Genomic DNA, 16,850 nt, shown 5'->3' with positions numbered 1-16,850 from the left:
GGTGTATACTTTTTTACCCCATCTGTCTAGTGCTCGGGAATCCCTATCTGAGGGGGTGGGATTCTTAGAAGAGGTTGCTTTAATCCCTTTAGGCCTTTGAGAAATTACCTCAGGGTCAGCAGTAGGATTTTTAAAAAGAAATTTGTGAGAGTCAGGGACTCTATAGTACCTGTATGGTTTTCTGGGTGCAGGAGGGAGTGTGTCAGGAGTCAAGCTGGATTCCAGGAAAACATCCTCCACAACATCCAGGACTGTGGGGATGGCCAAGGGTCTGTGCTGTGGAAGATCTAAAAATTCCCCAAATCTCTTTTTATACTGAGGGTAGTCTCGACTCTCCCATTGGAAATGCTCCCTTAAGGTATGAAGGTTTTCCCCAAAATAAAAATTCTCTGGGGGAGAGGCTAAAGGGATGGAATCCTCTGCATCTGAATCCTCATAAGTAGAGAGGGGCTGCATTGTCTTCATATTCAGATACATCAGAGTCATCTGACTCTTGTTACGACAAAACTACAGGGGACAGATCTCTTTTTCTTTTGGAGGGGGTAGCTTGGCTTCCCCTGATCAACATGATAAGGTATTCCACCATTTTAAGCACTTGAGACTGAGGCAAGGAAGCAGGTGTCCGAGATTGGGTCGTCGGTTTCTTGGGTGTGGTGCGTACCCTGGGCCTAAGAAACTCTTGTAGTTTTCGAAAGAACAGTAGTCGCAAAAGAAGGAGTTGGTTTGTGTCGAGAATCGGTATATCGAAGGACTTTCTCAGAAGACGGTGCCTGCTCAGCGGCTCCGGACCCCTCCAAGGTAGAGACGACTGCATGATCCTTAGTCGAAGAAGAGTTTTATGGCATACTGGACTCCGAAAGGGTCTCAGTAGCGGCTTGCAAATCCACAGAAGTAGGCATCAGGGGCTGCAAAAGTGCCTCACTGAGGACCGTAAAGCTGACGACTATCTTAACGGAAGCGTCGTCGGCAGGTTTGGACCCATGTGGTCTGTCTCTGTCTTTATCTTTACGTTTTCTTCAGAAGATCTGCTGTCGGATGGCTTACCGAAGCCATATTGGAATTCGAAGACTGTAAACGAAAATATCTAGGTACAATAAGGGCCCGAAGATGGATAGTTCTGGCGTTGAACAAAGCACAGAAGCAACAACGGGGGATGTCGTGGACTGGGCCTAAACAAGTGACGCAGTAAGAATGAAAGTCTCAGTGAGATATTTGCTTTCCACAGGCGAGACGATTAACTTTTTCTGACATCGGTTAGTGGAAGAAAAAAGGATCCCCAACAGGGTAATTAGCTTTGGAAGACTTCAACTTCAATTCGGTAGATGAAACTCGGGTATCAGCTGACCGCCACTCATGCGAACTGCTTCTGGCTCCAAGACAAGAAAGACTGATGTAATGGTGTCAGCTGCCTTACTTTATACTATTGACGACCTGACGTCAGTCCTGAAGCGACAGCAACTGACACAGAAATACTAAGCCTCTGGTATTTGGACCGGCCAAGGACTACCCTGGCAGGGATAACCCAACTGTGATGATTGCAACAGTGAAACATCCAGAACATGACATGGAGCCATCAGTCTTCCCCAGCAGAACATGAGTCTTGGCTTGTACTGGTATAGCTTCATACATTGATAGGAAACAGATATCCTAGAACCACAGAAATTTGGATAAAATAAGGCAGTGAGGATGAGATATAGTCTTTCTTCTCTGATTTCTATGATAGGATAATGAATCAGAGCGTGAGAAAGGCATAAAGATGTCTTCAGTGTCAGGAAAAAGACAACATACCCACCCTCAACCTTCCTAATCTGCTAAATCCAGCAAATGAGGGGAAGGACTACATTCCCTCAAGTGGTAATCAGCTTAATATCTGCATGCCTCAATCCTGAAAGGCAATACTAAGAGAGGATTCCTGAATCCTTAGTTCCAAAACAGGATTGGAGTTGCGGCTCAGTGAAATTACAAACAGGTTACATCCTTAGAAATGTAAACTGCTACAAAGATGTTGTCCTTGCCTTCTTTCTACTACCAAGCATGAATCACGCATTTGCAATGAGGTTACAAGCATGTTGTCCACTCTGTTTGCTCATATACCACATACCCCACAACCGGATGGATGTCCAACCAGAACAGGAAAGGACCTAGTCTCAGGTCTTCCTATGTTCACGCTGCATGAAGAAATGACTGACATGAAAATGTGTACAGCCTTGCTGTGATAAAGGCAATATGTGTGAAGTACAGAAAGGGTTTTTCTCAGTTCTATCAGACCTAAACAGCCTACAACCATGGGTGCATGCCAGCCAAGGACACAAACCAGGGGATTCCCTCAATGCAGTTACCAAGGACCAGTCATTCAGCTAGGGGTACGCATGAAGTCTTTCTCCTGAAAGGTCTATGCCACCAACATTGTAAACATTGAAGGTACAACTCACAGACTAAACGGCACCACTCAAATGAAAATGGTGCTCATTTGTAACAGACCAAGCAGCTCTCTCTCTGCAGAACCCAGGCACCTCAATGTCAGTAGAGATCCACTATGTCCAGTGAAACCATCCAAGTGACCACCCCCCACCAAGACAGTCACTATAAGAAATTTATCGCTGAGGTTTGAGATGTGAGATATCTCCCTTTTCCTTTTGAGCCAACAACAAATGAGAGTAAAACCCCTTGGCTGCTTGAGAAGTGGAGTCTGGGCCTATCTTTAGCGCTCCTTGAAGACAGCTGTGGTCTTCTCTTGGTGAGAGGTCTTCACCTAATACCCATAAACAATGTCAAGATCCCAATGGCCCTTTGTAATGGCCCTCCAAGATGGGGTAAAAGCTGAAGAACCAGACACTCACAGACAGCCCTGGACAAAAGTAAGGGCATACAGATGCTGGGACAGTGGAGTTATCCTCCAGTATGGCAGGGGGTGACAGGCCTGGTGGCTCTACAATGGAAAAGTAGCATCTTTCGGACCAAACTTTATAAATGGGATGACCCTTGCTCACAGAAAATTCAGATGTCGTGGTGATGGGTATCAAGGGGGTGCTATAGGGAAAGAAAGATCCTTATTAATCTCAGAGATAAGTATGTCTGGATCCCTGGATTCCTTTTATAGAGCACAAATAGAGAAGAAAAACTCTACCTCCGTCAGAGCTCCGGAATGGGAGGACTTGCATTTACCTTATGTGCATTGAATCAAGTGAGTAAGGGCAAGCACTGGTTATGGAAAGGTCTATGCAAGACTTAATGTTGGCATCAAACCATGATTCCCCAAGGATATGCTCCTGTACATGAAAGGACAAATCCCATCAGATAATCAGTTGGTGAATACCCAGTGTTTTGGCCTGTCCCACAAACCCTGCTGGGATGCACAATCCAGCCAGTGAACCACATCAGACTTAGGGATGGGGCCTGAAAAAATGTTTTCTCTCCCAAATATGACCAGTGAATGTATGCCAGGAGATTTAAGGAACTACTCTATGGGTGTAGAACAAGTAAAAACTTGCTTTGTTTTCCTGACCATGGGGGAAGCAGTTTGAACGTCATAGAATGTAGCCGCCAAAGTTGCTTCTGGGATGCACAACTCTTGCAGGATCTGTATCTGCAGAAAGGCACAAATGTTACCCTCCCTACTCAAAAGGCAGCTGACACAACATACAAACACCATTTTGACTATGAATTTACTTGGAGAAGGATGTGACAAATGGATAGGACATGAAGGAGGTGGCATGATGATAATACCCCCCCCCCCCACAGTAAACATGGTAGGTACTTGCAATTAATTGCCAGAGAAGGAGGTAAAAGCCAAGACAGCTGTGACCTTTGAAAGAGTCTGATTTTCAGAGGGATAAGATAAAGAAGGGCGGGACAGCTACCTTAGACTACTTACAGCACCTGAGCAGACTACACCAGTTTGTAATGTGTTGCATTGGAGCAGAAAGTTGCTCATTGTAGAAATCCACAACAGGTGTCAAAATGCATCAACTTTTATTTCACAGCTAAAATAGGGAAACGTCATCTCACAGATATACTACAGAAAGAGAGACAGTTACAGTGGTCAGTGACACTTGTCATTCTTAGTTATCAGCCCTATAGGCTATAGTAAAACCTCCCAACATTCTGTGAAAAGGACCATGTAACTACAGACAGTGACAAATGTACAGAGAATGATATTTTGGCTGCAAAATGGATTGAGCAGTCAAAGTAAGATAAAACAATGCATGGAATCTTTCAGTTCTGGAACAGGGAGCACCAAATCTAACAAGACAGGGACAAGGAGGATAAAAGAACATGGATGCTGATACCAGAAGTCAGGAGGGTTAGGAACTTCTAGCTAAGGCATGCAGGTCCAGCTATGGCTGAGATTAGAGCTCAAAATTTTGCAGAATTACCTTAAACACTGTCTTGAATCTGCAAAGGACAACTATTCAGCAATACAAATGTTTATGCATGCAATATTTTATGTGGCAATTTTTTTTAAGTGCATTACAGCTGCAATATTCTAATTAGTACAGATTGCACTACTGAAGCTAAGAAACACAGGAGTCCATCCAAAAGACAGTGACAAGCAAATATTCAACAGCTGAATTCCCTCCTGTGTTCAAAATTAGTACCGAGTTTTCCAGGCTGCCAGTATGTTGGTTCCACTGGATCTGACAAATCCACTGAGTGTAACCTATGCAGAACATGGATTTCAGGAATGTTGTTACTACTGATACTGTGACACCCAGAACTTCTGAGGTTCTGTCTGGTAAACAATCTAATGGAATCTCAAAGTCATTTCAAGCTGAAGAAAACTCTGACCAGGGACAATAAATCTTAGCTGGGATGAAAAAACGAACCCAGCACTACAACAGATCACCTTGTCACCTCATTAATTTTTACCAACTTGCTATCTTTTCACCACTCAAGAGAGACTTTGCTCAAGTGTTCCAACACCTAACTACCTGTTGTATTCTTTTGGAGTCTGTGGTTTTCATCCAGGTCACTGTATTATTTCAGATTTACCAAAAGAAAATGAAACAACCACTCAGATGTTCTAGACTGTCATGCTTCCTATGGTCTAAGAGATAGTACTTCACTAATTCTCTACCTATTCAAGTAACAAAACCCAGACTGTTCGATATGCTCACTGTTTCACTAATCTTTTCCATTTTGTCAGGTGCCCCTCCAAAATCTAGTCTTGTCCTCTTCCCTTCACTGATTTTGTGGATGACATGGTCAAGAATGGTAGGCCTGCCAGCTTAATTCAGTATGCTGATAAATCTGTTATTTTCTTTTGCTCCTTCTCAAACTACTGAAATAAGTACTGGGCCCCAAAGTAGTTTTGACAAAATTACTGAATGCATCTAAAACCAAAATAATAGTCCCCTCTCTCAGCATTAGAGCTACTCTTAAAACTCTCTACTGACAAATACATATGAAGAACAGTCCTAGTTCTGGAAGATGTTTCTCATTTTAAACTTTGTCACCCTGCACCAGCATTTGACGTTTTGTGCGGCGCGTATTGATAACACTACTCAAAGTCAACCAAAAACTTGCTATTGTTTCCTATAAACACAGTATTTCTGACTGACCTAGCTAGAATATTACTTGGGAAATCACTTCACTACCTAGCTTGTCCCTATGGATCCTGTCTCTTAGCATACCCGTTTTCTTCTCAGCTCTTCACTTTTGGGATATGTTATAAAAAAGTATAGCCGTTTGACTTGGGTAATGTTCCCAATCTCATCGTTGCTCTCATTAATGTCTCTACATTGGTTAGAACTTTCCCACTCTATTCATAGGTTTCAATTAAAGCTTGTTTAATCTATTCTGCATCAATCTAACAAATGCCTCACTACTGTCCTTTTAATAGGCTTGTATACTTCTTCACATCAAGTAGTTCATTTGGATCTTCTCATGCATCTTTTTCATGCACATGAAATCACTCTGGCACACCGGTGTCTTTAAATTTGGATCAACCTTCCTCTGCATTTCCACATCACATCATAGGGTACAATTTTGGATATCCTCTTTCACACACTATCACTAACTCATTCTGTAGCAGTAATCATTGCATCATACAACTTACAACTCTGACTACTGGCATGTCTCCTGTACAATTCTCTGAATGTCTTGTTCAGTTTTCTTGCATCCTTGTGTGTGTATATATATATATATATATATATATATATATATATATATATATATATATATATATCATTATTTTAACGAGAAAAATCAACTATATTTTAAAGTATTTGAATGAAGTATGTTTATAAATGCTGAATAAGACTGTAGGTTGTCATTATTTCTAATTGCTGAATACTATTTCAGTTAAAGGATTACTTTGTAACACATTACTTGCATACATGTTCAACACAATGCATTTTTTCTGGAAGTGCAATGAACATGGAGTTGCCCCAGTTGCGCAGGTATAACTTCCCAGTTAATATAAACAAAGGTAGGTACAGGGCAGACTCTGGATAAAACTGTCCTTGGCTGGATAGGGGCAGGATCAGCCAATACGGGACGCACAAAACAGTATTGGTATCTGTCTAGCTATCAGATCAGTAGATTTTTGAGAAAGACTTGTTAAATGTACTTAAACAGTGAAATACCCTTGAGATAAACCACTTATTGAACTCATTCCAAAGTCCTTTTGTAATAAGAATCCTTGCATGAATTGAACAGCCGCATTTACTCTTATGCAATTCAAAACTACAGAAGTAGCAAATAATTCAAACTGCAATGCCTGAAACTAAAAACCACTCCCCGTTAATATGAATATGAGGAAAAAAGCAACATCCAAAGTAAATCACAATTATGAAGTTGTCTGTCCTGCATGCACACAATCTTGACCTCTTTATTTGGGGCAAGAAAGTCCTGAACTGACTTTCAGAACACTGAACTGTACAGAGATGCTACAAATCTTTTAGAGCCACAGAAAGCCTGAGGTCAGCTCATAGGATGGGGGGTTGGTGGCAGAAAATGTAATGACTAAAACCCTAGGCTTCCAGCTCCAGATTCCCTTCTTACTGGTGTCTGACTATGTTTCTTGCCAAAGTATGGGAAGACTTTACTGAATTTATTAATTTAACTGGGAAAGTGAACTGGTTATCTATGACCCTTTTCAAGTATGACCTGGGCCACAGGGCCACAAGGGTAAATGCAATATGTATGGACACTTTTAGAGGAGACCATAAACAGCACATTTTGAGAGATGGGAGGAAACTAGTGTACCCACAGAATCCCACAAAAACAAAGGGAAGAACAAACAAACGCTACATAGACAGGGACTGAACCTCAAATCCTGAAGATGTGAGGCAGGGATCTAAACCACTGAGCCATCATATGCTGCCTTAAAGGTGAATATGCTGGCTATCGAGCCACTGATACTGCTAATAACACTGCGCCTAGCTGTAATTTAAACCCTAATCAGTTAGGTGGATAAGAAAATCCGTCCTTGATATGACAGCTATCTAATAATGAGAAAAGAAAAAGACTCTCGTTCACTTCCTTTCAGAATCTAGAACATGATTTTTCACACCATCAAAATGATGGCTGAGAGGCTACAGCCACAGGATCAGAAGATTTCTAAAGGGGACACTTCTTTGCTTTGCACTGAGGCTGCTTATGTTGTTGTTCTAAACAGTTGTTAAAACTTACATCAAATGCTCGATCAACATTCCCTGCATGATACTCATCAAAAAATGTGATAAGGTCCAGTAGCAGGTAGAACGTAGAGTCGATGGATTTTTCCACACTTATCCCCTGACTTCTGTATCTAAAAACAGAAGAAAAGATTAAGTAATTTTAAATAACAATTAACTATGGTGTTCTTTGCATATCTTATAAGATCACTTCTACTTATAACTGTTTTATTCTCTACAGTCAAACTTCCATATCAAAAATGATGTGTCCACTTACAAAATATGTGAACCAAATAGTTAACTTTCACATCTGATTAGCAAAACTAAAACAAAATGCTAATTTTAATTAAATAACGTTTGCTATTAGTGGGAGAAGGATGTTGAAGAATACTCCTCCATGTAGCTAATGGAGCTAAGTTTTAACATTCCTCACCTACTCCATCACCAATACCATAAATTTACTCTGATGCTGTAAAGAAGTAACAAGTTAAGAAGTACTATGTAATATTACTGTCACGGAGGCCACAATGAAAATAATACAGTTCAAAAGGAGGTAAACTAACAGACTTAGAATGTGCCAACTGCTAGGCTAAAAGCAGGTTCATGTGTCCAGTGTAATGTGACTGAAGTCCAACAGAGTAAAAGAAAACAATGGCAATACCTCAAGACTCCCCACAACTGCTTAACATTTTGGTCTCCCAGTTTCTTTGAAAGGGATGTTCCTCACAGACCAGATTTATGGACATGTCCTGGCACAACAGTACATAAGAAAATATAATACATGCACATACCGTTCAGCTATAGACAACGCCATGTTTCTGAGCCTCTCCTTGTTGGACTGAGGAGCATTAACCTGTGAAACGACTGGACACAACAATCTATTCATCAGCTCCAGTACCTTGTCCGAATTCTGCAATGCACAAGAAAAATAAGTATGTCACTCTTTGTAGCATTAAATTAAAAAAAGTTATGTACTTACCATAATGTTCCACGTGTGTGTTGTCCATCTCGCCTTCATTATGTACTGGTTGGGTTCGGAACTGATCACTTCTGACTCGGCCTACACAAAAGCTCGAGGACTTCCACCAGCAAGTGGCTGTAGCCCTATCCCATCATGCTTAGGGAAGAAGATTACCCAGATCTTGTTTGCAGATATTAAACCTAATGTCAAAAAACTATTTACATATGTAACAGACCAATGAAGATAGTCAGAGAACATTATATCCCAATCACAACTGCTCGGTCCTCCAGGAGCAAAAGGCTGGGGGATGGAGGGTGGGACGCAAGAATGAAGGCAAGATAGACACACACAGAATGTTATGGTGAGTACATAACTTCTTTATGTGATGTTATCCTATCTCACCTTCACTCTGTACTGGTTGGGACAGCGCCCCTAGCACCATCTTTCTTCAGTGGCTCAAGGGAGAACATTCTTCAGAACAGTGGACCCAAAGGAGTGATAAAGGTATGAGGCTTCACCCATGTTGCTGCAGCACAAATAGTACCCATAGGTAGCCTCGCCTGAAAGGCAGATAAGGTTGCTATAGCCCTTGTAGAATGACCTTTTACCTTTCCGGGAAGTTCTCTGTTTTGAGATTTGTAAGTAAAGGTAATACAATCTGTAAGCCATTTTGAAAGTGCGACTTTTGATACTGGAGCACCCCTTTTTTTTGTCTGAAAATGATACAAATAACTGGTCTGATTTTCTGTAGTCTTTTGTTCTATTTAGGAAGAAATGTAATTACCTATGCACATCTAGCTGGTGTTGCTTGTACTCTGCCCTGTTGCCATAGTTGGGGAAAAAAAAACGGTAAGTCGATTGATTCAAATTAGATTCTGACCACACTTTGGGTAGGAAGGACGGGTTTGTTCGTAGAGATAGTCTATATCCTTGTGGAAAAGCATGTAGGGGGGCCTTATTGACAATGCTTGTAGCTCTGATGCCCTTTTAGCAGAAGTGATGGCTACCAAAAGAGTTGTCTTCCAGGTTAAAAACTTTAGGTCACAGGATGATGCTGGTTCAAAAGGGGGGAGGGATCAAACTGAATAAGACAAAGTGTAGGTCCCACGGCGCAGGGGGGTCTTTGATGGGAGGCCTGAGTAAAATAGTACCCCTCAGGAAAGTTTGCAAAGTCTGTGAGACATTATTTTTAGTCCCAGTTCTCCTATGTGGTAGTTGGATACAGCCGTTAGTTGAACTCAAATAGAATAGATTAATGAAGGCCCAGTGGGAAAATCTCTTCCATTTGCTTGTGCATAATTTCCTGGTTGAAGCCTTATGAGATGAAATCAGGATATGTTTCACCAATGGGGAAATGTCAGGAAGCCTGGCTATGTGTGGAACTGGAGCAGCCAAGCTGTCAACTTGAGGGATTGAACTGATGAGTGGAGCCTCCCTGATGAATGAGTCAGGAGGTCTGGAACTGTGTCCAGAATCCACGGCTCCCCCTAGAGATGGGGCCAAAGAAAGGGGAACCGTATTTGACGAGGCCAGTATGGGGCGACTAGTATCAAACTCCTTCCCAACGAGCTGGCTTTCTGAAGGACTTTGGGAATCAACAGAAATGGGGGAAAAGCATAGAGGAGACCTGGGGGCCAATCAAGTACAAGTGCATCCCTTGGCGACTCTCTCAGAGGGGGGAATCAGGGCAGAGTAGCTGCTGCACCTGGCATTCATGGATGCGGCAAAGAGATCACAGTAAGGCTGGCCCCCACTTGCAGAAAATCTTTTCTGCTACTTCCTGTCTTAGGGACCACTCATGAGGCATCAGAATTGCTCTGTTGAGTTTGTCTGCTATCACGCTGGATTTCCCGGGATGTGCATTACTGTCAGAAAATGTTGGGAAGAGACTGCCCACTACCATACTCTTTGGGCCTCTCAACAGAGGGAGTAAGACTTGGTTCCTCCTTTTTTTGTTTATGTACCCACACAACTGACATGTTGTCTGTCTGTACTGCAATCGTTGCTAGCAGAAGAGAGTCTTGGAATTCTTGCAACGCTAGAAGTACCACTCTCATCTCTAGGACATTGATATGCAAGTGGGTCTCGTGATCCTGCCAAGTGCCTTGGACTGTGTTTCCCACATAATGCCTCCCTCCCCATCTGGGAAGCATCCATGGTCACTGTAGCTAACGGTTGTGGAAGAACAAACGGTCGGCCTATGGTCACCTGAGTGGAATGAAGCCACCAACGAAGGTCTTTCTTTAATAATTTGGTGAGACATGGGTAGCTCCTGCATGGACCACTGAGTGAACAGCAGCCACTGCAAAATTCTCATACATAGGCACGCCAACAGTATCAAGGTTATTGCTGCTGCCATGGTACCAAACAGTTTCAGGACAGTTCTTATTTGGACTTTTTTCTTGTAAAGTAAATTTTGGACATGATGTCGTAGGACTTGAACTCTTTCCTGGGGAATCTTGGCCAACATTTGTTTTGCATCTAGATCTGCTCCTATAAAAATGATATGCTGAGGTAGCAACAAGGCAGATTTTTCGTAATTTATTGTGATCCCTAGGTGAGAGCAAAGCTGTATGGTGGTGTCTCTTGCTCTTGTTAGTAGATGCTTGGTGGTGGCAGTTAGGAGCCAGTCATCCAGGTACAGAAACACTCAGAATCCTAGGTGGCTCAAGTGAGCCGTGACTACTGCCATGCATTTGTTGAATACTCTGGGGGCTGTAGTGAGACCAAAGGGCAGAGCTCGAAAATGATAGTGACTGGCTCCCAGCCAAAAGTGCAAATGACTCCTGGATCGTCTGTCCATCTTGATGTGGTAGTACGCATCCTGGAGGTCTATCAAGCACATCCAATTGCCTTGTCCCAGGAAAGGAAGTATTGACTGCAGTGTCACCATCCGGAACTTTGACTTCTTCACAGACTTGTTTAGTTTGCCGAGATCCAAAATGGGTCTTCAGCCCCTTGTTTTTTTTGGAACTAAAAGGAACCTTGAGTAAGTTCCGGATCCAATTTGGTTTGTGGGGGCAGTTTGGATGACTTTTGTCTAGCAACTTTTGTACTTCTAGAGTTGTCTGATCCCTTTGACTGGGTGGAATCTGGGATGGTTTTCATTTTTGGGGTGGGGGCGGAAAAGGGAATGGAGTAGCCTCTGGATACAATCATTTGTACCCATGTGTCGTTTGTAATTTCTAGCCAGGTGTTTGGGTACAAAGATAAGCGACCCCAGACTGCCTCCAGAGATGGACAGATGGGCCTCCTGTCAGGAATGCTGAAAGAGCTTACCAAGGAAGGATTCCCTGTTGCCCTGGTTCTGCAGACCCCCACGTGGTCAGCGTCTTCCATTGGTACTTCCCCCTCTGTCCCTGAGAGAAGGACCACCACATGTGTCCTGGAAAGCTCTCTGGGATTTTCAAAACCACATTCCCCCCCTTCTGACCTTTGGGGTAAGGTCAGGTAGGTAGGGAGAAATGGATTCCAATGACAGAGAGAGTCTTTCCTTCCTGTTCACACCTAGTTAGTGTGTCTAACTTTAGGGAAGACTTAAAGGGTTTCACGAAATCACACAAGCGCATCCAGGAATGTCTCCTTAAGGAAATTCCTGTACCCACTGCCCTACTCGCTCCAAGCTGCATAAGAAATGAGCCTCATGGATGAGTTGACCACTGAATTTAAAGTGGAGAGCTGACAGGAAACTTTGTCCGAAACCTCCGCAGTTACAGAACCTTTTAGGGTATCTATTAGCTCTTTCAGGAGATCTCTCTGAAGCCTAATAAAATGGGTCAGGTAGTTCAGCGATCTGAGAGCAAAAGTAACTGAAGAAAAGGCGCGGTTTCCATATTTGTCCATCGTATGAGACTCGTTTAGTGGATGGATAGATGAGGATGTCTCTGAAAGCTCCTTTTTGGTGGCTGCCGCCACCACCACCACAGGATCTACTGGGATACCCTTGCTAAGGAACTCCTTGTCCGAAGATGCAGTAATTAACTTATATGGCCTCCTAGGAACAGGTTCCACTGAGTCTGGAGACTCCCACGCTGTTTGACTAACTACATTCATGGACTAGTCGAAGGGTGGAGACACCCAAGAGGTGGAAGGGTGAGACCTGAAAGCCTCCAGATATACAGACTCATCCTCAGAAGGATTGATGAGCTTCCAGCCACCTCACTGCTTAAGTATTTCTAGGATGTCTGCAAGGGAGACATCCTCAGAGGGTGACCAAGGAGACCCTTCTCACTCATCGAGGTCCGTATCCTAGTTGGACTCCTCTGGGGAGTCTTAATGCTTCCTCTTGCATAATCTCTTTTGAGGGACCTCTTCAGAAGGGTATTCCAGAGAGGTTTCGGAGGAGAGAGCTTCACCCAGTGGGGCATCCTGAGGCTTTGGGTCTCAATATCTGTGTGGATGCAATGGTACTGCGAAAGACACTGGCGCCTTGGAGGAATAATGCCTGAATCTAAGAGCGGAGCTGTCCGTGGTGACAGCACTCTCCTCATCAGCTCAAAGGCCCCCTGGCCTTGTTCAGAGGAAGCCTCCAGCTCCGAAGAACCAGAAGGCATCCCCAGAACCAAGGCAGTGGGCTCCGAAGCTGATGTAGGAACCAAGCTCACCCGAGCCAAAGCCCCCAAGAGGCAAGTTTGGATCAGATAGCTGTCCGATCCGACTCTCCTCAATGGACACGACCAGAGAATTTCGGCTCCTAGACTCCTCAAATTTCGACAGAAACGAGGAAGTCGGAGCGGTAGTCGAGCCCGAAGATCCTGGTGCAGGTCTCGGTACTAATGGTACCACTAAAATTGGATCCAGGCACTCTGGCTCCAAAGTCTCAGATAAAGTCTCAGATTGGGTCAGAGGAACAATCGATGAGGGGGAGGCAAGTCTTTGTCGGCTCTGAATCCCTCTCTGCTGGAGTCGACAGTAGCTTGGCCAGCACCTGTGTCCATAAAAGTCTCCTTACCACATGATCCACGTAGTCGTCGGAGAGGGTCCTGGGGGATCGAGATGAGGGGGTAGGAGATCTCACTGGTTGCAGCAAAGGAGATCTGAGAGTTAGGGAGATCAGTTCCAGAACTGGGGACTGGCTCCAAATTTGAAACTCCATTGGCCCTGAAACCACAGCAGGAGCCGAGGAGGAAGGTTTTTCGGGCCCGAATGCCTTTGGGTCCGAGGATGAATCTTTTGCCAATTTTTTTGTCGGCTACGAATGAGCAACAGAGGTAGATGATCTTTTTTCCAAATTCTGTGACCTGGAAGATGGGGATTTTGGTGTTTTTTGTTGAACTTCTGAGTCTCTTCCATAGCCTCTGTGAAGGGGGTCTTTAATAATCCTCTTAAAATCAGGTTGCTCTTTCTCTCAAGCAAAACTCTGGAATTTAAAGCATGGCAAAAGGCACATGATTCCTGAAGGTGGACTGCACCTGAACAATATACACAACTTGTATTCCCATCAGTCAACGACATTTTTTGGTTACATTTGTCACATTTCTTAAACCCAGAGGGTTTTGATTCATTTGGATCCTTGGACATTATGTGTAACGTATCAACAGCAATACCAACAACAACCAACCACTAATAACAGTACTAGAAGAGAAAAAAATAATATATATTTTTTATATATATTCAACAACCAGTGACACAAATTTTTACTATGTAAAAACAAAGGAGGGCATTTCTCCAAGTTAAACAAACCTGCCCCTAATTAGGAGAAATATATGAAAGGGAATAGAAGACCCTCTAAGTTAAACAGGCCAGCAGTAGCCCTCTAACTTAAACAAGCTTACCAGAGGAAAGACCAATAGAGTTAAACCAAGACTGAAGACTTTTTTCCAAGCCCTCTAACTTAAATGAGCTTGGATAATTATTTGTAAAAAGATAGCCAGGACAGGAAGGCAGAAAAAAGGGCCTAGAGGAAGAAACAACACCCAAAGGTAACAGCCAACAATAAAGCGAACACTCTAATTGAGCTCAAACTAACCTACTAACACTCTAAAAGGTTTTCGAACAGTGATGATCTTCTTTCAGCTTTTCCTGGTTAGTGGTCGCCACAGCAGAACTCTGGTCCACTAATGACTGGCAGTAGACTTTTACGGTGCCGAGGTGCCAGCCTGACGCCCAACCTTCAACGAAGGCATGCCCATTCACGCATGTCTTCCGAACGCCACATGACCGCAGGCAGAACATACAGACTCCACACAGAAAGCGCTCCAGCCGAGAAGTGAACGGGAGAACCTCTTGCTAGTAAGAAAAAATATTTCCACTTAGCCAGAGCCTGAATGGAAGCAACCAATCTTGTTTAGCGGCAAATGAGATCTGGGTAATCTTCCCTAAGCATGATGGGATAGGGCTACAGCCACGAGCTGGTGGAAGTCCTCGAGCTTTTGTATAGGCCGCATCGGAACAGATGATGGGTTCTGAACCCAAACAGTACAGAATGAAGGTGAGACAGGACATCATCACATCATCTGTTTCAGATTATGTATTAAATATGTCAGCAGCACTCAAACAATAAAGAATAAAAGGTCAGAACAATTAAGGCTAGAACTGTGGCCATTCTCCTACCTGGATCCCACTAACACAACACCAACATTTTTTTTTGGGGGGGGGGGGTTGCACAACGCTACTGTAGCCACAATGCACCTCCTGAAGTTATACTAGTATCACATGGCCTTTACAGTGATACACTGGCATCTGTACACAGTTATTCCACTTTCCCCAGACATTTTTCAGCAATAAAGACTGACAAATTATTTATTAAGCCCTGCTTACTCAGCTGGACAACACTGCAATCAGCCTGTTTACAAGGGGACCGCGGGAAAAACTCCACAACATTTTACTAGCAACAGCCACACAGTAGGTTGCAAGGGATAAAAACAGATATACATCTAAAAGATGCAAATTCTATGAATAAGACAACACACTATAGTCTGATGCTTACAGACAACAGAACAGATTAACATCTTTAAACGGTAAAACTCATAAAAAGTTGCTATTGCAGTGTATCCGTTGAGGGTTATATCACACAACCATAAATTATTGCTAATGTATGATATCATGAACATCTGCAGACTGTAAGAACACCAGAACTGTAAAGAAGGTACACTTTACTTATCCAAAATTACTTTACAAATGTTAAATTACATTTTTCAGAAAAGGAGAAAAAATAAGGGCAAATTACTGAAAAAAGTAAGATGCCTTAAATTATCACAGGAGGGGAAAGTGAGGACAGGAAACTGGACATCTAAGTGAGGGATAAAAAATTTAACAACGTTGTGGAGGAGAGCAGGAAAACAGTATTAGGGAACATACAAATAGGGCTTAGACTAGGGAAAAGGAGAGAAAGTAGTAAGACACATGCATGCCTGTTTCACAAGGTTCATTGCATCACAATGTTTATACTGAGGGAAGCAAGGAAAAGGATTGCTTTTAATCATCTAGATTAATATGCCTCAAAGCACTACCCTTCCAGTTTGGTTCCTGGTTAGTGGTTCATTTGAAGGAAGTCTACATGTCCTTCCTACATCTCTGCAAGTTTTCCACAGGGTATCGGATTTCTTTAGACATCCAAAGAACTGCTGCTGATCCTCCTAAACTAAACTGATGTGACTGAGTGAGTGAGTGCGTGTGTGTGTGTGTGTGCATCCATCATGTGCGCACATCCTGTGATGGACAAACTTCCTCTCCAGGACTAGCTGTCTGCTTCGCACCCTTCATTGCTGGCACAGGCTCTAGATAAACTGCAACCATGAAGAGGACAGGGTGGGTCTAACAAAGAATGAAGGAATTTCAGCTTATACTGCTAAATGTGGGGATGAGAAATGTTAGTTCTGTATCAATGCAACTAAGATGATAGATATGGAAAATTTGAATAAAAATAGGTGTACCTTTTCTATTTCTGGAATTAGTTCTAGACGATAAAATTTTTCTTCAAAGACAAGTGCTACTGGAAAAAAAAACAGGAGCTGCTATGGGCACTAGTTGTGTGAACTCCTATGCCAACTTAGTAATGGTGAAATATCAACGCATTCTAAATAATTTGAACCCACATATAATAATACATCGACATTTTATGGATGATCTTTTTATAGGATGGCAGGGGGATGAAGAGAGTTTAGAACTTTATAGCCGATATTTGAAAACCAGCAGTAACTTTCTTAAATTCGCCCTAAACAAATCCATGAGTAAAAATTGATTTTTTGGATTAACTATAGCGAAGCACGGAACTGGTCTAACCACCAGCATTCATAGGAAAGAATGCCATTGTCTCATGTATTTGGAGA

At 42.9% G+C, this 16,850-nt stretch overlaps 1 protein-coding gene across 4 annotated transcripts in view; it reads right to left on the bottom strand.

The window, feature by feature from the left end:
* The window catches only part of NUP93 (nucleoporin 93), a 1,122,661-nt gene that overhangs the window by 91,189 nt on the left and 1,014,622 nt on the right, over window positions 1-16,850 (bottom strand). For all 4 annotated transcript variants that reach the window (XM_044081412.1, XM_044081414.1, XM_044081413.1 and 1 more), the window contains 2 exons: window positions 8,411-8,529; window positions 7,636-7,753 (listed from right to left, as the gene is read on the bottom strand). In XM_044081412.1, the coding sequence (XP_043937347.1) occupies window positions 7,636-7,753; window positions 8,411-8,529 (237 nt within the window). The remainder of the gene's footprint in view (window positions 1-7,635; window positions 7,754-8,410; window positions 8,530-16,850) is intronic.

This window comes from Protopterus annectens, chromosome 8.part0, assembly GCF_019279795.1.
Source record: "Protopterus annectens isolate FY-2018-M chromosome 8.part0, PAN1.0, whole genome shotgun sequence".
Classification (NCBI taxonomy): domain Eukaryota; kingdom Metazoa; phylum Chordata; order Ceratodontiformes; family Protopteridae; genus Protopterus; species Protopterus annectens.
This window is presented reverse-complemented; position numbering and strand designations above follow the sequence as displayed.